At 40.7% G+C, this 20507-nt stretch overlaps 1 protein-coding gene across 1 annotated transcript in view; it reads right to left on the bottom strand.

Moving 5' to 3' along the window:
- Positions 1 to 5797: 5797 nt before the first annotated feature.
- HACD2 (3-hydroxyacyl-CoA dehydratase 2) overlaps positions 5798 to 20507 on the bottom strand; it is an 88310-nt gene continuing 73600 nt past the window's right edge. Inside the window, exons 5-7 of the mRNA XM_007449689.1 lie at positions 13227 to 13348; positions 10959 to 11137; positions 5798 to 6027 (exon numbers count right to left, since the gene is read on the bottom strand). Of these exons, the coding sequence (XP_007449751.1) occupies positions 5945 to 6027; positions 10959 to 11137; positions 13227 to 13348 (384 nt within the window). The 3' untranslated portion in view covers positions 5798 to 5944. The remainder of the gene's footprint in view (positions 6028 to 10958; positions 11138 to 13226; positions 13349 to 20507) is intronic.

Below are 20507 nucleotides of genomic sequence, written 5' to 3'. Positions count from 1 at the left end.
CCATTTAGATGCACCAGAAAGTAGCAAATGGTAGACTCCATCCAGGGTTGCTGACACCTGGGTTCTCAATCTAATGTGTAATTCATTACCTATTTGAGATGGTGGTTTATTAAAAACAAAAAACAAGGAAAATCTTCCCAGATCCCAGGCTAAGCCCTCGTGCAGCTCTTTTTCTGTTCCCCCCAGGACATGTTAACATCCTCTGATGGGGAAAGCTGCTAACATTAGTATTTTTCATGGTGTTCAAGGAGCTCTAGCTCTGAAGATGTTTCAAGGATAAAGACTGAAAATAGCTTTCGAAAAGCCTGCAGTAGCACCCCATCTCTTGGAGATTCACAAACTGCATTCAGGTGCAAAAAGATCTGAAAAGCACAGCAGGAGAGAAAACTTTGTTTCAACTTTTTAGACCACAGAACCACTCCCCCACCCCCCGCCCCGCATATCCATACTCCCATGCCCTCATAACTAATATTCTGTGGCTTTCACTTTGACATACATTGGCTAAATAAACAAACCACCTGCTATAAGACTATCACTATCTGCCCTGGCAGTCAACTAGTGTGGTTGCAGAGGCATTGCGTATGCCCTTGGTTATCTATCTGGTATGTCCAAAATCGGTGTCATTTAAACAGCTCTTGAGGAAGACTTTAAGCCTGTTAAAGAGACAAAAATCCACGGCATGAGTAGAAGTATTTTAAATCTGTGAGAAAACTCACAGTCCAAGAGTCAAGTTAACTCACACCCAGAGTGTACTGGACATGCTGCAGACAAGCATTCTCGGGGCCAGACACGGCCTTATAAGGTGGCCTGACATTTTTTCATGGCCCCGGCCACCCTCCAAAAATATCCAGAGGCAGAAGAGTGGGAACTGACCTCCCTGTACGTTTCAAAGATTAACAAGCAGGCTCTCCATTAAACAGGAGCACTAACACCTGCTTTACGACCAGCTCCAAAATCTCTCATTTCGAAGCCAGGCAGCCTGCAGGGTCCCAGCTGGGGAGGTCTCCCAAGGCGGAAGAGACTAGCTGGAGCCTCAAAGCACGCATCCAAGCTGAGTTTTTTGCTCTAAAAAGTGTTATTTCCTGTACCCCTCCAGAATATGCTTTAAGATCGGGCTGCCTTTAATTTATATGGACAAGAGAAATCTGTGACTAATTTGCTATAGGGCACCTTTCTGCCCCTTCCGCGCCCTTGGACTGAAGCTGTGTTCCAAACGCCTTTGACTCCCAAGGCCCCGGATCGCTTGTGAGGTGCTGCCCCCCAGCGGGACAGCCCAGCTACGACAACACGGAGGCGGAAATCGCCTTTGGGTTTTAACCAAGTGCAGCATCTGGAAATGCATCTGGATTGCATCCACGAATGTCAAAGATAGATGTGGAAGCACTGCCGTTGTAATAAGTCCATGTTCTGGAATTAGTGAACAGAAAACACAATTTCCAAACATAAGCAGATTTATGAAATGGGTACTAGGTGCTTAAGTATACCGCCTCTCACATTTTATTTTTGCTCATCAAGTGACTTTTAAGGTGAATTGCCTTTTTGTGGGAAAGAAAGATTATTTTTGGTAATGAGACCTACCCCTATTACAGTAAGGGGTATCGGGGTATCTCTCTAAATTTGAAAAAAAAAAAAAAGATTAGTTTCTCACGTTTAAAATAAAAGTGTTGGTCAAAAAAACCCCCACACAGCTTCTCTCTTCTAACTCTGGTTCCCAGTTGCCGGCAGGGGAATGTTAATAGGTATGTGGCTATTTTTGCTAATAGTTGTTTAGAACAGTTTCTTCACCACTAAACTGTATAACAACGAAACAGTCTATTTCTAATGCTGGGATTAAAAAAAAAAAAATGAGGAATTGCACAGCTAGTTGTCATCCTTGTTAAAGGGAACAGAACAACACAGCAGTATTTTCGGAATGCTGTGTGTAACAGTAGGTCTCTTAATTATACCAATGGTAATTCCTCAGGCTGGGGCTTATGTTAACATAGTACACATAACTGCCATAAAATATGACAATGACAAATTACAAAGCCCTGGCTGGTTTCCCATTACCACCCTAAGATTGAATGGTTGTATTTTCTGTGTAGCCTCTACTATTAACTTTACCTCTGTTCTTCAATTTCCGTTGAAATAATTTTCTTTCTTTTCATAAATGAAAGCCTGTCTCCGAAGCAAATTAAACTCTATGTGAGGAGAGAGGTGGTCCTAACCACTGTGCTGGTAATGTCTGTGACCAGACAGCGTTCAGAAAGAAAATGTTCCTCTTTGGAACAAAGACCACGGTCCTGGACAAGGGTGACAACTCTGAGAAAGACCTGGCAGGCTCAGGAGGGGGCATGTCCCTGCTGGAGGCACCCTGAGATCACCCAGAGAAATAACTAGAAAGCGACCGGCACAGGGACGCATCAGCACTTTCATTCTGAGGTGAGGAAATCTAGGGTCTAGTACTAGCAGGTCAGAAGTGGCTGAGCTGAGTACCCTTCTCAGTGTCTTTCTGCCCACTTGTTAGTGTGGACGTCAGTGTGTAAAGTAGTGCCCAGGATTGCTCTGTATTTGGAGTTGTTTTCAGGAGGAGGTACTCAACCACTTGACCAAGTACTGGTTTTATTATAAGATGAACATTGCTGGGCAACAGTATTCCCCCTCTCAACTTACATTAGAAAAGTTAGATTAAAACACACACACACACACACACACATTGTAAGACAAGGGCCCTCAATCTTTTACTGATTAATTTTTTATTTTTCTTGGTCACCTATATGAGGAATCTGTCTTGTCCTGCAGCCAGGTTGGAGACTGGCTTGGTAAGCTTGAAGACTGACTGGTAGGAAGAATGACTCTTTTGGAAACCTCTTAATATAATCTGTTTATTTTTCCTGTAAGTGTAGAACCATTAATGAATAGCAGAAATAGATTTTAAAACTGTAAAGAAAGAGCTGGAATCCGTTAACAGAACTGAAACTCTTCCGTAATCCTACAACACCATTCTCAGGCCAATTCAGTGTGAAAAATCACTAGACTCACTGGTCAGTATTTCAAATCCAGGCAGAGCACACACCAGTTTATTTTGAAATGCAACACAGATCCGTATTTTATGAATACAACTTATTACTACATTAACATGATCAGGTAAAAACAGCTTCCAAATGCGTGCACAGGAAGTTAAGCATAGTCTTTGAACTCCTTATTTCTAAATATACAAAAAATACATTTCAATTATATAATTTTAGTGAATCAAAGACTTATAAAATTACAGTTTTGGTTTTCCCAACATAGAAAAAATATAAAAATGACTATATATACGGTTGTATCATTTTTTACCCAAATTTCAAAGGAGCAGTATGTACTGATATTGTCTTATAACGTTTTATCTGAAACTCAGAATTGAAAATAATTTGCAGGTTGTACCACATCAATGCCAACCTTTTATTATAAACGAATAACCAGAAACATGAGTGGAAGTAAGGGCACAATCTCTTCACATGCCTTAACGCTACATTGTCTAAACCCTTCCTGTCAGAAGTTTGCTCCAGAGGAACATTTTCATCAGGGAGGATGTGCTTTATTCCATGACTAACTCTCCACGGTGCCTTTGATGATAGTCAGTACGTGTTAAATGAATGAACCCAACCTTGGCAAATAGAACACAGCAAGATGCGGATTAGCAGCTTTTGTCTACAAAGCACTACTGCGTACCTCAAAGAATTTTCTGCCAGAAGGTGGTACCCGAAGGGGGGGATCTGAAATACCCAATCAGGTGGGGGGCTGGGCAGTTGATGCCTTTGACTGTGCCCTGAAATGAAAACGGTAAGTCTGACAAAATACCCACCAAAACACCACCTTCCTCATTCACACTTTACAAGAAGATGTGACATCTGGTGGGGTTAGATGTTCTCAATTCGTAAGAGAACACCACCGCTTCCAAAGAGAAATGAATTCATGTTAGAGATAAAGAAACCAGTTACTGAGAGAGGTGACTGAAGGACACGGTGGCATGGCTTACTTATCTTCAACGAGCATTTCAAATGTTGATGGACAAAAATGCACACTGGGGTTGAGACCCTTTTTGAGAAGGGAGTTGCTCGCTGCATTCTTGTTGCCAAAGTACAATTTGATGCATAACCACTATTTGTGACAGGCTGTTTTTCATAGTGACAAATTATAATAGAGAGGCCCGAATGAAACCCCCAAGCCAGCAATCCTGGAAAATCTGCATTTCTCATCCCACCTTCTACAACTATTCCAAAAACAAATGAAAAAATCTTACTCAAGTTAATAAGGCGGCTACTATAACCCAAATTGATTCTACTTTATAGTAGGAATACATTTTAGAAAAATAAAAAGCATGAAAAATAATCTTTCCCACATATTTTGTTTATCAAATACAAGAAGAGATTCTAATCTCAACACGCCCAAGTTAAGAGTGCTAACTTTAAGCAGAATTTTAATTCAAAAATAATTTATTACACATCTACCTGATTAAATTATAGGCTGCATATTTTCTTCTCATTTTCATCGTAATTTTCAAGCTTCTATGAAAATAAGCATTTAAAAATTAGTTTTCCATTATGACACTTCTAATATTAGCAATTATATTTTAATTGATAATCAGTCAGTAAGCTAGACTTTTACAGATCAACCAATTAAAAAAAAGGGGGGGGGGAGTTTGCACAAAGAACATTCTGTGTTTAAAATCTAATGCACGTCTAAACTTGGGCTTTACATTTTTATCCAACCCTTTCTTGAAGAGCCTTAAATGCACAGTTTAGCAATTAAAGTATGGCGACATGATGTTAATTAGACAATGTCCATATGTCCAAAGTATTTCTTGGCTGATCCAAAATGTGGGGACAATAGTACTTTTAGCTCATGACTGCCCAACTGGAACATTTCACTGCCTCTGGACTTACAACTTGGTGGGGATTACACAGGACCATAATTAGGAAAAGTATCCAAACAGAAGAGATGAATGAAAATGTAAAAGTAAAATAATAAGGGCATATGAACCCTTTCCTGACTGTTCTTCCAGACTCCATTTTTAGAGTAACGCCTTCCATGTGCTTTCCTTAATGGATTCTTTACTCCTGTGCGACTAGACTGGCGTCAGGTCCCTAAGTAAGAATTGCTCTTGGCAAACACCTTGCTCAGGGATGTTCTGAGAATGGTACTGTGAAAGGTACTTGTCACTGACTAGTGACTGAGCTTTCCCTTTCTGAGAACTGTCATTTTGTTAAAATATGACTGAGGCTGAGCCCCAGATAAAGTAGCTTCTCTACAATATACACATACTTATTAAATTCAGGCACATTTCGTAGTGGCAGGCAGTAATGACTCGACTGAAAACAAACAAAAAGGTTCTAGCTGTTTTCTGATTATAGGCACTACTCCAAAGTTTCACAGACATATATGTATTGTACAAGTCATTCACTAGATAGGGGGGAAGGTCCCAGCCATAACTTCAGAGCATTCCAGAGAACAAATGGCTTCCAGCATGCAGTCAAGCACTTTGAGAGGGAATGCTAAACACACTGCAGACTGAAACATAACTGCTGCAAGCTGGGCACTGAGTGGGCACAACTTCATTACTCAGACTGTAACGCTCAAGTATTTAGTATTACAGGTCTTTATTTATCAGACACATGAAGGAAACAGGAGGATAAAAAACGCCCAATCCCTTTCCAGCGCCATCATAAATATTGGGAATTTCTGGTTGAAAGAACATGCTGAAATGGACCAGCAAGGATGTTTTATGTAACAGCTTTTGTTTTGTTTTATATAAAATCCCAGGCCCATGTGACACTGGATTTTGGTTTTTGTTTTGTTTTGTTTTGTTTTAGTATTTTTAAAAAAGTTCTTATTTTCTAAGAAACGTACTGGGAACAGAAAAAGTCTGCAGCATCTTTTGTCATTGGAAAGTTTGTTTCTGGGGGTGTGCAGGAAGCAGGAATTATTCAAATTTCTTGTGTTCTTCAGTATGAGAAAGGACCTTTCTTCTCTGGTGTATCATGTGGAAGTATAACTGGGGAAAAACTGGAAAGAAAAGAAAGAATTCATTAAGGAGATGATTTAAAATCACACGTTCTATGTAAAGCACATGGACTTGAGGTCCTCTCTCTCTGACCACTTTCTCTTTCAGCAACTAAGGAAGGTAACAAAGTGGGCTTGGAGAGAGAGGAAAAACACAGGGGGACTGACTTTCCCGCTTTAGCCGAGGGGGAAGGGTAGTGTGGACTGGAATGACAGACACTACTGACACTACCATTACCAATCAAGATGCCGCAGAGCCGCCAAATAATACTCTTTACACTCTCTCATATTATCTTCACATTTATTCTCTGATTCCCAACAACTAGGGGAAGAATTCTAGTGATGGAGTTATTATTCCTGTTCACAAGAGGAGGAACTCAAGCCCCAGAGAGGGTGGGCGCGTGCCTGGGGTCTCACAGCAAATCACTGGCAGAGTCAGGACCAGGCTCGGGGCTCCTGACTCTTAGTCTCGGCCTGTTACTGCACTGTCATCAGGGAGGATCTCCTGAAAGTACTTCCAGAGAAAGGCTGTTCTTTGAGTGGGAAGACTGAAGAGGGGGAGGAACGCTGTGACATTTGATCTGAACACCACTAAGCCAGGTTTGGATGAGGAAAAAGTCCATATGAAAAGCAAGCCCTCAGGCACCGGAGATTCTGTTCTTGGTCATTTCATAGATTACTTTAAAAAGGTTCTCAAATGAATAGGGTGGTCCTGCCTCCCTAGGGAGTATTCAGAGATGCGGGTGGGGGGAGAGTATTGAAGGGGGTAGATTACTGGCATTCAGCACAAGGGGCCAGGATTGCCAAAATCCACAACGTATGACAGTCCCCCATGACTAAGAACTGTGTCATCCCAAATGCCTATAGTGTCCCTGCTGGGAAATGCCAGTTTAAACTACCTGACCTTCACAAGGTTACTGTAAACTGGGGGTTCAAAAACCATGTGAAAAACTCCAGTGAGACGGTCTTGGATGTACACTATCCCTCCTTCCCTTCCCAACCGCTCCAATCTCTATTTTTTAGACAGTAACCTGTGTTTTGGGGGAGGTAATTTCTACTACTGCCAACTCTCCTCTCACAGTTTCTTCCTTTTTAAATGGATTCCAAGTTGGCCAAGTGTCAAATGATCCTCCCAAAGTACTCCAAGACATCAGTGGGTGTGTGCACACAGATCTGACAAACTGCAGAGGAGGCCCCAGTGCCGAACTGGGCTGCCATCCACTCCACTCACTATTTGCAGGCAGGAAGTTATTCACAGAAAAGACCCAGCTTGTGCATAAAATTCAACAGTGAGAGAACTATTTTGGTATGAAAGTCAGAAAATTTGACAAGCTCTATAATCTAAAAACTGGAAGTAAAGATATAATTAAACCATAAGGAATGCTAATTGTAATCATTTGAAAATGTGTGGCCAGTCACATTTCTACAGACCTACTTTAGTAAGGGGAAACTTTGAGGCAAAGTACACCAAGGACTTTTCCACTGGCTGCATTTGTTATTACGCCACTCATAAGGTGGCTATAGCCCCACAGGCTCTGAGGGAGGACAACGATCCAGAAGCCATTCATTAGGCCCTTAGTGGCAGCAAGACGGCCAAGTACACCTTGTTCATCCCCCAGGCAAGGGCCTGCTGGCTACAGAGGGTCAGGGGTCAGAACTGGATAGCTGATATGGCCCTTTCATTTTTTTTACATCTTCCAGAGGTTTCTCAGTGCCCAAGAGAAAGGAATGTGTCGGGGAGGCCAGGAGAATGGGGGTAGTTGGGTTGGAAATTCTCTACTGCTCTGAGAGTGACTCCCTGGTGACCAGAACTTGGGTGACACTGTCTCCATCTCAATTACCCGCAAGTTCACACTGAATCCAACTACAGTGGCTGAAACAATTCCAGATGCATGGCTACTGCTTTTAACTACACTGAAAATCTCAACCTGCCAACAGGCCATTTAGAATTCTACCCTCTGCTCTTACAGCTCAGGACATGGAGGGTGGAGATGGCGGCTGCACACGTATGTGTGTCTGGCTTGGTGTATCAGAGTCGGGGTAGGGAGCTGTACGTGTCACTGGACCCACCTTCCTGTAAGGAAATGGGCTCTCTTAAGACTTGAAGGCTGAGAGCAACTGGAAATGCTCTGCTTGGGGCAAGTTTCTTCTGCTCCTCTAAAAATCAAGAGGTGTGGTTATGGTTACTGACAATGTGGAGAGTGCCCTGCTTCTTGGTGCCCTTACCCTACTCATTGTTTCTCATTTCTCTCAGCCTTTTTTTTTTTAAGGCTATAGCTAACTTTCTATAGCCTTTTTAAGGCTATAGCTAACTTTCTACAGCCTTTTTAAGGCTATAGCTTACACCCCTATAGCTAACTTTCACCAATTTGCAAAAGGATGGGGGGAGGTGATGTAAACAGGACTTAGATGTCTACTGAGTCCTGTGGATACTGTATATACTCATACTGCATCTGCAGCAGAGGAGGAACAGAGCATCTTGCAAGGGACTCCAAAGCACCTCGATATGAGAAAACTCCCAGGGCTGCGGCTCATGGGCCACACACAATATGGGCTATGTGTGCACCAACGCAACACCAGGTCAGGACCATAATGCAGAGGTGCTGCTCTATGTAAGATATGTATATCATTAACTCCCCATTAAAGAGGGTTAAAAGAAACGTAAGTTGTAGAAAGGAAGCCAAATTTGGTAAAGAAAGCTGCATTATCAACAGCAACCTCTCCTAACTCTGCATTTTCTTCTCATAAATACCAAGTTTTGGAAAGTTGGAAATGTGCAGCTGGCTGGAATGAACTGTACAAACTGGTCTCAGTATTAACAACCTAAACCAGTGAAAACATTCAGGGCCATTGGCTCAGGCCAGAAGCATAGTGAGTGCCAGCAGACACAAATATGGTCTGCATGACCATCCTGAGCCGGGGTGGGGAGTTAGGGATTTGGAGGGAACCTTTTAATCCCTGTCCTTGTTCTACAGGAGTTAAGCTGCCTTAGAAATGAAAGAATACAGCTTTTAACCAAGCCAAGTTCTCTTATCAAAAAGAGGCTGAGAATGGAAGAAGGGGGAAGGATTGAGGTAAAAGCAGACGTCTGTTGAGAGGAGAGCACTGCCCTACTCCCTGTAAGACAGCTGGCTCTAAGGTCTGTGTTTTCTCTCTTTTCTCTTTTAAGGCCAAGAAGGACAATCCCAGAGAACTGGGCTTGTTTTCCTTCAGGAATCCTATCATCCTATCATCCTGGGCTTGACCAGGCCCCTTCGCTACGTTGAGAGGTCAGCAGGCAGAAGCAAAAGGCTGGGCAGCACTGCTTGCCCACCAGAGCACAAAAAAGACTACGAGGTGCAGACAGACATGGGCTGCCCTGGAGAATTGCTCCTGGAACAAAGCCCCTCCTCCTCTTCCACAGACAGAAAATCTTGCAGCAACTCTGAGGTAGGGGCCCCAGATTTCTGACAATGACGCAGCACCTTGTTATTGGTTTGATTTCATGATATTCTCCTTGCCCCTTTCCCAGTTACCCAATACAGCATCTATCGCCATTCAAAGACTTATGTTGAATTTAAATAAATCCTGTGGTGCTCGTTGGGATATTTGTTAGCCTGGGTGTGGCAAAACTGCAATTAGGAACTGTTGCTCTAGAGACTGGAAATGAAACTCTAGGGGAACAAAATTAGAAAGGTGAAAAGCTCTAAGTTAATTTTTATTACTTAAATTTTTACAGTCTTCCATATTTATCTTTTGTTTGAAAATCAACTACCTTTTACACTGGAAGAGCGATGGCCTTTAGCCACCATGGTTCTAGCACCAGAGAGGAGGACTTGATCATTATTAATAAAGAGTAGAAAATGAATCATGTAGCAGAACTGCATCCAAGAACTTCTCCAAGATAAATGTTCACATGAAATCGGGGTGGGCTTTTTTTCTCACAACGCATGAAATGCAATTTTCCACAGGGGGACACAAACATGTCACCTATGATTGTTAGGATGATTCATTCAGTTAATGCTGTGGGGGCTGAAGAAAAATCCAACCCTCCAGTCTGAATTTAACCTGAGGTTTAGGGGAGAACATAGCATCTCTCTCACAGACTAAAATAAGATTCAGAGTCACAATGCCTATGGAAGTAACTAAATGAGAAGAAACATTAACTTTACGTGTCCTTGGGTAAAACAAGATCCTTTTGGATATGTGGAAATCAATCATAGGACTGCAACTGAACATCAGAATTTGAGAAAAGGAGTAAACAACTCTTTCTCGGCAAACATGACTCATTTCAGAGAAGTCTCAAACATGGCTTTTTCTCTCTGTTAATGTGCTGATAGGCATGTTTGATTACCCATATATTTAAACCTTCAGAATTATTAAAATAATTGGAAACCATCCTGAAGATAACACTATGTCCTCCTATTCAGATGGCTTTGTTTATTTCCAAACAAGAAAGTAATACAGAAAAAATAAATTAATCTATTTTTATTTGTTTCTAGTTAACTATCAATTCCTTAAAAGTGAAGTAACTGTCTATTTTAATACAGTAAAAATGTAAAAATCGCTTTACAGTGTTTTTCAAATACCACAACAAGCAGTTCTCAAGAGACAGAAAAACTCAAGGTAAGGTCTTTAGTGGCTTTATTTTTTTTTTTTTTTTTGCTTTCCACTCAGTACCCCCCTCCAATAGACAGTTAACCTACCCTGGAATTCACTGTTTAAAACACACCCTGAGAAGGAGGACTGCATTCTGGCAGCTGTATTGAGAAGGGTTCATCTTTATTCAATTACTACCAGAGAAAATTCCCTCTGACAGTCGGCATTCAACAAAAACCAAAGCGTTCCCAATAAATTAGATTTATGGTGTAAAAACAACCAAAGGCATTTAACTCTAGCTATTCTTGATCCAATTTTTGAAACATAAATAAATATATGCATAAACATCCACTTACTTGGAATGTAGGAGATCATTATCAGAATTAGGAATGCGTAATAGTCAAAAGAGAAATTGTATTTGTTAGGTAAACTGATGGAATACAGGCCAGACTGTCTGACAAAGGGCAAAGCGGCATATATTGTGAGCAATTCTCCTGACACTCCCATTGGGTACAGCACAATGAAAAGCGTGTACCTAAAACAAAACAAAATATTCATTACTGAGGTTCGAAGCCAGCTTTAGTAGAAAGATGCATCCCCACCAATACTGATTACTTGGTAGAAAGCTGTCGTTTATACATTTCCCTGTTTACCAACTGCTTAAATTCAGGTTTTACAAGCCAGTTTTTGAAAAGGGCCAAAGCAAGTATGCTTCTGAATGTTCTAAAAGAAATGTGTTTGACCAGCCTCAAAATTTGGCCTAAATAAACAACTCTTCAAAACAACTCCCTAAAATAATTGAGATGATGCCAAATATTGCTGAAGTAGGGGCACTGAGTCATGGTTTATGCTGAAGGGTCCTGCCTCGTGGGGTGGGGGTGAGTTTGGGGGGGAAGGTGTTGGAGCATGGTGTCCAGGAATCCCTACAATGTACACCAAAGTCTGGTCTGTGGACTTAAAAACACAGCACATCCAACGTGTGTATACTGCTACAGCTTCTCAAATGTCTGTACGTGCTACTGTGAAAAATAAAATATATCCTAATTTTAAAAGACATTAAAAATTTTTATGATAAGCCTTTAGTCATTACATAATTTTCCAGTCAAAAAAACTGCAATTACTATCACATGGGTGACTCCACCCTTTTTTTCGCTTTATAAAAAAGGAGTTCCTCAGGTTTCAAAAACAATTCAGAGAGGTTCATCCTATGGAACTAACTGGAAGCCATTCTGAAGTATAAGTATTGCTAAAGAAATCATCAGCTCAGATTCTAAAAAGCCTTTGGCTGTTTGTGGCTGACAATAAATACTGGGCTCTAAAAGACCAGGTACAGGAATTGTGCTGAGAAATCTGTGACAAAAGAAAGACATGTTCTCCATTGCTACCTTCAGCCATGCTGAGGAGGATGGTGGAAAAGGAAGACTCTTCCATGGGCCACAGAAGACAATGGACAAAAGAATCTTCCTCTAATTGTAAAATCAGGGTTTGGTCAATAAACTTTCCCTATAACCAGGATAGACAGCTTTCACAAGTCTGCCCAGCTTGGTTAGAAACTGCTATATTTTTCCCATTCTCCCTTTTTCCTAGTGCAAATGTTTATTGAAAAAAAAGAAAAGAAAAAGGAGAAGTTCACATGCTTGAAATGTTGGAGACATTTGGTTTATGTCTCTGTTTAATCACTAGACTCATAAATTGTCTAGGAACCATCGTTGTGGAGCACAGGCTCCGGACGCGCAGGCTCAGCGGCCATGGCTCACGGGCCCAGCCGCTCCGCGGCATGTGGGATCCTCCCGGACTGGGGCACGAACCCGTGTCCCCTGGGTCGGCAGGCGGACTCTCAACCACTGCGCCACCAGGGAAGCCCCCCAAGGATAATTTTCATCCTTTGGCCTTGTCACTCCTTCCTGTAGTCATTTCTAACTCAGAAAACTGCTCACAACTGTGTCACACATTAGTTAGGATAATTAGATGAACTATCAGCCTTTTACACAATTCATAACAAATATTACTGCTAAAAATAATCAAAGCAAACTAAACTGATAATATGCTAAAACTGCCATGTAACATTTGTTATTAATTAAAAAGTAATTTAAGAGTTATCTTGTTGGCAAAATTGAGACAAGAATTGGACTTGGTCCAAAATCCATCAAAATGGCAGAAGCTCATCAGTAAAATTTTCTATGGACAAAAAAGGGATGGTATATCAAATCTCTTTTGAATAATTTAGCTGAAAAGAATTGATCCCAAGGAAATAAGTAGAGATAAAAAATTTAAAAGTGTTTCTATTAATCAAAGTTATGTACAGTCACTTATTCTGATGAAATCTACAGACCAGATTTCTGCCTAACCCGTCTCACACAATTTCATATTTATTTACTTATTTATTTATTGGCCAGGCCGCACAGGTTGCAGGATCCTAGCTCCCCGACCAGGGATCAAACCCAGGCCCACAGCAGTGAAAGTACCAAGTCCTAACCACTGAACCACCAGGGAATTCTCACAATTTTATTTTCAGAAATAAAAAATAGTATTTAGGCAATAAAGGAAAAATACAGTGATAGATCACTTCAAAAGTTAGTTTTTAAAAAAAAAAAAGTTAGTCTTCATTCCCTGTACTTCTTTACCTGGCCCATTTGATGAGGTAAGGCAGATGGTTTAACAGACTGAATGTATAAAAGGAGTAACGGATAATTTCTGTGATTGTCCAGGCAATAACAAACAGGAGGACACTGTCTTCACTCTGTACCTGTAGGAAAAGGAAGACAAAAGCAAAAGCAAACACATAAAACATCGTAACAAAGAAGCACAACTCACCACGTGGGGAGCCGAGTCCCTCCCCCCCTTACAGAGCTGGTGGGTTGAAGAAGTGGACACAGCCCCTGGTCTTTATTCTCAATGGCCATAGCACACAGCACAGAAAGAGCTTTACCACATAAAGGAACACATGCATGCCTATGACAACAACTGTGTAGAGCCAAGTGAGAAGGAATGCGGTTTACTGATGAGTAAGAGAGACAGGGAGGGGGGATTATATGAGCTCTAGCCCACAGGGAGAAACAAACACCATGAGTGAGTTTCTGCATGCTCGTTTGCTGACCTGATGTGGAGAATGTGAACTGGCGTTAGTGGGAGCCAAGAATGATTAGGTAAGATAGCAGAAGGGTGAATTGGTGGAAACCTTGGGTTCCATTAACAAGAATTTTAATTTGATTTGCATGACAACTTGGAATCCAAGGAAGTCTCAAAGAAGGGCAATATAATGATTAAAACGCAACTGAAGCCACTAATTCCCTGGGCAGGATGAATTCACGTGAGGGAGGCTGGAGACCAGCCACGAGGCAGGGCCCATTTATTCTCTCCCACTGGTGACTTCTGCCCCCCACGATGAGGCCTGGTTTAACTCAAGGATTACAGAAGCTTCCATGCTGATCACAGGAGGTGGCTAAAGCCAGAAGAGCTTTGGAATACCTAGCCTCCTCTGAAGTTGTTTTCATGCTGAAAAAAACAATATACATTTTTTTAAACTTTAAAAAAAATTAAGTAATTAATCAATCAATTTATTTTGGCACGCTGGGTCTCCGCTGTAGTGTGTGGGCTTCTCTAGTTGTGGTGCATGGGCTGTAGAGTGCACGGGCTCAGTAGTTGCTGCATGTGGGCTCTCTAGTTGCGGCATGTGGCATCTTAGTTTCCCGATCAGGGATAGAGCCCGGGCCCCCAGCATTGGGAGTGTGGAGTCTTAACCACTGGACCACCAGGGAAGTCCCCAAAACAATATACTTTAAACAGAGCTCCTTATGTATGTTTTTTAGGGGATGTTCTCACTAGATGCCTTATACTGCAAATCTTGCATGAAAATTTATTACCGTGGTATTAATTTTCAGCACCCCCTCTTCCCACCCCAGCTAGGTTATGATGATCCCTGGCACTTGGAAACCAATAAGAAACAACCTTGCACACCAATTCACTTATATTTTCTTACATCCGAAAAGAGCAGTTAGAGAGTTGGATGTGAATAAGAAATTCTACTGAGGAAATCAAACAAATTTCAATTACAAGATGGATCGTCTCTGTCTTACTCCTAACATCTAATACAACAAAGGTATGGCATTCTAACCTTAACTTTTGCTTCTCTGCATTTGCAATGTTAATTTAGCACTTACATTCTTCCTCAGAAAGTGTACATGGAGCGATCCACCTACACAATGAAATAAGTAGTCATTTACATACCTATTAACTAAATTGCTCTCACAAAGAATTTCATAAATCCATAGTTACTACTCTCTAAAAATAATAAGAATTTAATACTGTCAGGAGCAAGAGTCCTTTTTGTTTTCCTGGCACTCTTACATAGCCAAATTAAGCAAAAGCTAAACCCCTCTAAAGCTTTCATGTTTCATTTTTCAGTCTGTCCCCAAATCCTCGCTTAAAACCCATCTATACTAAAATATAATTTCAGAGCACACTTTGCTTTTTGATAGACTTTGTAATCCTCCTCATCTTAAGGAGATATGTTTTTACAGCTATGGGCTGAAGCCTTCCTTAAAGACCTCTCGGTTAAACAGGAAGTTCTCCTAATATCTTGCATTGTAATCATCTTGAAAGCAGGGAGCGTGTTTTATTCATTTTTGATTCCCAAAAGCACTTTGTGATTTTCACAAGTAGGAGCTCAACAGATATTGGTAAAGCAAAACAATTCAATCATAATCAGTGGCCTGCTTTTTGATACCTGATATTAGTTTCTACGTAGTCTTACAGGCCTTCAAATAAGGGAAAAGCAAACAAAGAAGCCCGCCCCCCCCACTCTGATCCAGCCTGCCGGTTATTTGATTCACTGTCCCGCCCCCCACCGCCCCATTAGACTTTAAACAAAAGAACTGTAACAAACTCAGACTCAGGATGAATGTGAAAACAGTCTGTTCCCAGAATCCAGCTGTGAAGACCATGTCACAATTGTAAGAAGACTAAGGATGGGGAAAATGATCATTCTGTACAAGTGATATCTTCAGATCAACAGGAAGTACAACATGTTATTAAGGAGCGGCTCACATAAAGTCAGAGATCAAGCTTATCTAATTTGCAGATAATTATCCAATAACACAAAATAGGGGTAGAATGGAATGAGTTAAAACCAGGAAGATCAATGAGCAGGTTTGGGCTAGGTTGACCAAAAATGTCTTGAAGCCATGTTTCAAAGCTGCATGTTCACAATCATGGCACAAATGGGGGAATGGGCCAGGGGCAGCCTGGCGGGCCAGGAAATCTTCCTTTGCCTGGTGCGGTGAGCTGTGTGTTGGACCCTCCACACCGTAGACAGCAGGTTTCAGCCCCCTGCTCTACAAAGTGAGAGGAGGCTTGGGGAGTGGGTGGCTTGTGTAATTTAGCCAAGGGAGTGTACAAAGAAATTTAAGCTGGAGAAACAAATGGGTGCAAGAGAAAAACCTTTACACACAAATAGCATCATCTGTTTGACTTTAAAAGGCTCAGGGAGCATCAGTACATGAAAAGCTGTCATTTTTATTACGTTCAAAGAAAAACAAATGGTGCCACATAGGAAAATCGCTATTGTAGAAACCCTATTCTTCTTAGCATTTTGGAACCTACTGCTTACCACTCTGGTTATTTAAAAGAAATCCCCTGATCATGCTTTCTCTGGTAGGTGTTCTTTCCTCTCCTTGATACCCTTTTCATTTGTGAAGAGAAGAGATTTTGGTAAAATCTCGGAGGTGAGAACTAGAGTCTGTTCTTGGCAGAACTGTGAACAGTATGTTTATCTCAGTCTCCTCTGGTTGCCATAATAAAATACCATAGTCTAGGTGGCTCAAACAGCAGAAATGTATTTTCTCGCAGTTTTAGAAGTCCGAGCTCAGCGTGCCAGCATGTTTGCTTCCTTGTGAGGAACGTGAGAGAGAGAGGGAAGTTCTCTCTAAAAATATGTAAAAGGTATCATGTGCAAGGATATTAGTGCCTTAGAGGCATGAATCTCATCGTGAAGATCCCACCCTCATGACCTCATCTAAACCTAACCACCTACCAAACGCCCCCCTCCAAATACCATAACACTGGGGGGCTTAGGGTTTCCACATATGAACTTTGGGGGACACAATTCAGTCCAAAGCGTCATTTCAGACCGGGTGTTGGCAAACTTTTCCTGAAAAGGGCTAAATAGCAAATATTTTAGGCTTTGTGCCATATGCGGCCTTAGTCAGGTATTCTTTTTTGTTGTTTTTTTACACCCTTTTAAAAATGTAAAAACCGTCACAAATTGCAGGCTACATGTAGCCCACAAGTCAACCCTGTTTTAGATCCATTTGACTCCCCCAACTTTCCCTGTCTGTTAACCTCTACAAATATCATTCTTCAGCCTTCCTTTGGCTGAAGACTCTGCATGTGTGTGTGTGTGTGTGTGTGTGTGTGTGTGTGTGTCTATGTGTTGTGCTTTGCTGGGGGGGTGGGGGGGGCAATATATCTATAACCAGTGGACGCTATGGAAAAAGGAAGTAGCCTCAAAAGAATACATATAGGCAAGTTTTTCATGTTATGTCATCTTAAAATCTTAGTAATCTCCTTATGTTTGTGATAAAATATATATAACTTAAAACTTACCATTTTAATCATTTTGAAGTGTATATTTCAGTGGCATTAAGTACATTCACCATGCTGTGCAACTATCACCACCATCCATTTCCAAACTTTTTCATCATCCCAAACAAACTCTGTACCCATTAAACAATCTCTCTCCATTTCTCCCTCCCTCTAGCCCTCGGTAACCACTACTCCACTTTTAGTCTTTAAGGACTTACTCATTTCACAACACTGTAAATCAACTATACTTCAATTAAAAAAAAAGAAAAGAATTTGCTCATTCTAGGTACCTCAGTTAAATGGAATCATGCAACATGTGTCCTTCTGTGTGTGGCTTCTTTCATTTAGCATAATGTTTTCAAGGTTTATCCATGTTGTAGCACGTATCAGAATTTCCCTCCTGTTAAAGGTTGAATATTATATTGTACGTAAATACCACATTTTGTTTACTGATTCAACTATCGATGAACATTTTGCATTGCTTCCACCTTCTGGCTATTGGAATAATGCTGCTGTGAACGTGGGTGTACAAATATCTATTTGAGTACCCGTTTTCAATTCTTTTGGGTATACCTAGGAGTGGAATTGTTAGATCATATGGTAATTCAATGTTTAGCTTTTTGAGGAACTACCAAACTGTTTTCCACATTGGCTGCACCATTCTACATTCCTACCAACTGTGCAAAAAGGTTCCAATTTCTTCACATCTTCACCAACACTTGTTATTTTCCTTTTTTCTTCCTGACAGTAGCATCCTGATGAGTATGAAGTGGCATCTCGTCGTGGTTTTGATATGCATTTCCCTAATGACTAGAGATGTTGAGCATTTTTTCATGTGCTTGTTGGTCATATGTGTATCTTCTTTAGACTGATGGGTCTAAAGAGATCTGACAACTCATTGTATATATGGCAACAACCATGTTTCTCCTTTCCCCGTGTATCCTGGTGCTTAGCACAATACCTGGAGCATAGAAGATACTTAGTAAATATGTGCCATCCAGAAAGGGAAAAAAAAGGACACTTAGTTTACACAGTTAGTGAAATCTGAATGAGGCCTGCGGATGCGACTATAGTATTGTATCAGTTTTGGCTTCCAGACTGGAGGGTTGTTATGCAGGTGATGCAGGAGAGTGTATGAAACATGTACTTGGGTGACAGGACGTCATGTACAGCTTGCCCTCAAGGTTCAGAAAAAAATGAATGATAACGGGTAGATAAATATAGAGGAATAGGTGATAGGAATATGAACAAATGTAGTAAAATGTCAGCAGTCGGGGAATCTGAATGAAGGAAACATGAGAGTTCTCTGTACTGTTCTAGTTCAAATTTTCTGTAAATCTGAAATTACTTCTAAAGAAATTATTTTAAAATATCACCTGAGAACTAAGCAACCACTTTGGGGACATAATTAGAAGCAAACAATATCATCTGGTTTCTATAAATTGCTTTTGATATGAAGCCTCTAAATCTGCTGGAAGAGGCGGGCTACATAACCATAAAAGAAGATATAAGAACATTTATAACAAAAACTACCAATAAGAGCACACTTGAGAAGGAACAACAGGTTTAATGCTAACCCTAAATTTGTATCGACACTATTATTGTCTTACACTGTAAGTACCCCAAGGGCAGGTCCAAAAACTCGCTTTGAAAAGGGGTTAACTTACTTAAAAAGCAAAATCAGACTTTCAATAAATGCTTTAGATTAGGATAATAATGATGATTAAGATAATGATAACTCCCATTTAGCAGGGCTAATTATTCCTTAAGTATGGTAAAAGTAATTATGTCTAAATTTTCACCAGCTAACTGTGAAGCCATTTTAATAAGTATTCATTCCTATGTGAAGTCAATTATATCTCTCTTTTAAAAGTCAATTATATCTCTGCTTCAGGACATAGAATTCAACACAGTTGTGTAGAAATCTGTCACTAAAATTTTGGGAAAAGATTAGGTTACATTATAGCTAATACGTACCTAACATTTATTGAGCACTTACTAAGTGCCAGGCACTGTTCTAAATGCTTTATATGTATTAATATATTGCATCCCCAAGACCACCCCATGAGGAGGAACAACAGGGCCTGGGAGACTAGAACAGCTCCTCAGGAGCTAAAACAGCTGGGCAGCTGAAGCGTGACATGGTGCCAGCACCCTGTCTTTCCCGCCTTGTCAGTTATCCCACTCTACCGTACTGCTCAGTTCTGCTCCTGAGCAAGCCCTGTAAGGGCAGCACCTGTGATTTCTCCTTCCCATGCATCCTAGTGCTTAGCACAATACCGGAGCAGAGAAGGTACTGAATGAGTATTCTGACCCATCTGCAGCCTGGCCTGCATGTTCTCTGCCTTGGTTGGAAACAGCCTTGGGTGAGGAGAGCAGCTCCCCAGGGAGGGTGAGGCCACAAGGCTGCTGCCTGGATGGTGACGTCAGAAGGTTTGGGCTGGGGCACTGGACAATTCTGACAACAATCCTGGTCCTTTCCATAACTTTCTGAAGCTTTTTTGAATAAAAATGTAACTCACTTAGTTATCTGCTTAAAAGGAATGTCATCCTTGACAAGAAGTTGAAATGTAATAAATATTGACATGTGGTGGTTTTAAAAAAAAAAGATGTCTGGATTAGCGTTAGTCTTTTCACATGGCAATTTCATGTGTAAAGTGTCCTTCATGATTTAGTGTTTATTAAAAATCCATGATAGGGTACACGGTAAACAAACCAGAAAATAACATTACTTTTCTATGGAAAATGCAAGTTATATATTAATATTCTTCCCCTTTAAAGGAAAAAAAAATGTGCATCTACATAGATTGTTTTTAACCTACAATGACAAAGGGAACTGGTTAAAAAATTATTTCCATTACAACACAATAACTAAGGACTAATTTTTGATATGGATGATGGCCTAGTTAAACGTTTTGGCCTATGAAAACAAGTCTTGGTCATGAAATTAACTTTTCTGAACATGCAATGAGAAAAATGTATAAGCATGCGGTAAACAAGCAATGCATGATCAATTCTATATTTATGACAGACATGCAGGTCTGAATGCTAATATGTTCCCATTAGTCCAACTTTAATGCTACTATCTGCTCAGCCCATTTCCTGGGAAACATGAAGGAAGAGTGGCAGGGTCCTACAACTAGCCTCTTCTCCAATCATTCCAACTCTTTTTTTTTTTTTTTTTTTTAAATTTTTTTTAGGATATTAACTGCAGGAGAGAGAGAGAAGAACACAAGTTTTATTAAGATCACTTAGGAGAGAGTGTAGGAGGAAGTAGCTATAAGCAAGGTGCCCTTTTTCCTTTTTTTTTTTTTTTTTTTTTT

Source organism: Lipotes vexillifer, unplaced genomic scaffold (assembly GCF_000442215.2).
Source record: "Lipotes vexillifer unplaced genomic scaffold, Lipotes_vexillifer_v1.1 scaffold1378, whole genome shotgun sequence".
Classification (NCBI taxonomy): Eukaryota; Metazoa; Chordata; class Mammalia; order Artiodactyla; family Lipotidae; genus Lipotes; species Lipotes vexillifer.
Note: the sequence above shows the minus strand (reverse complement) of the source record. Positions and strands in the feature narration are given on the sequence as shown.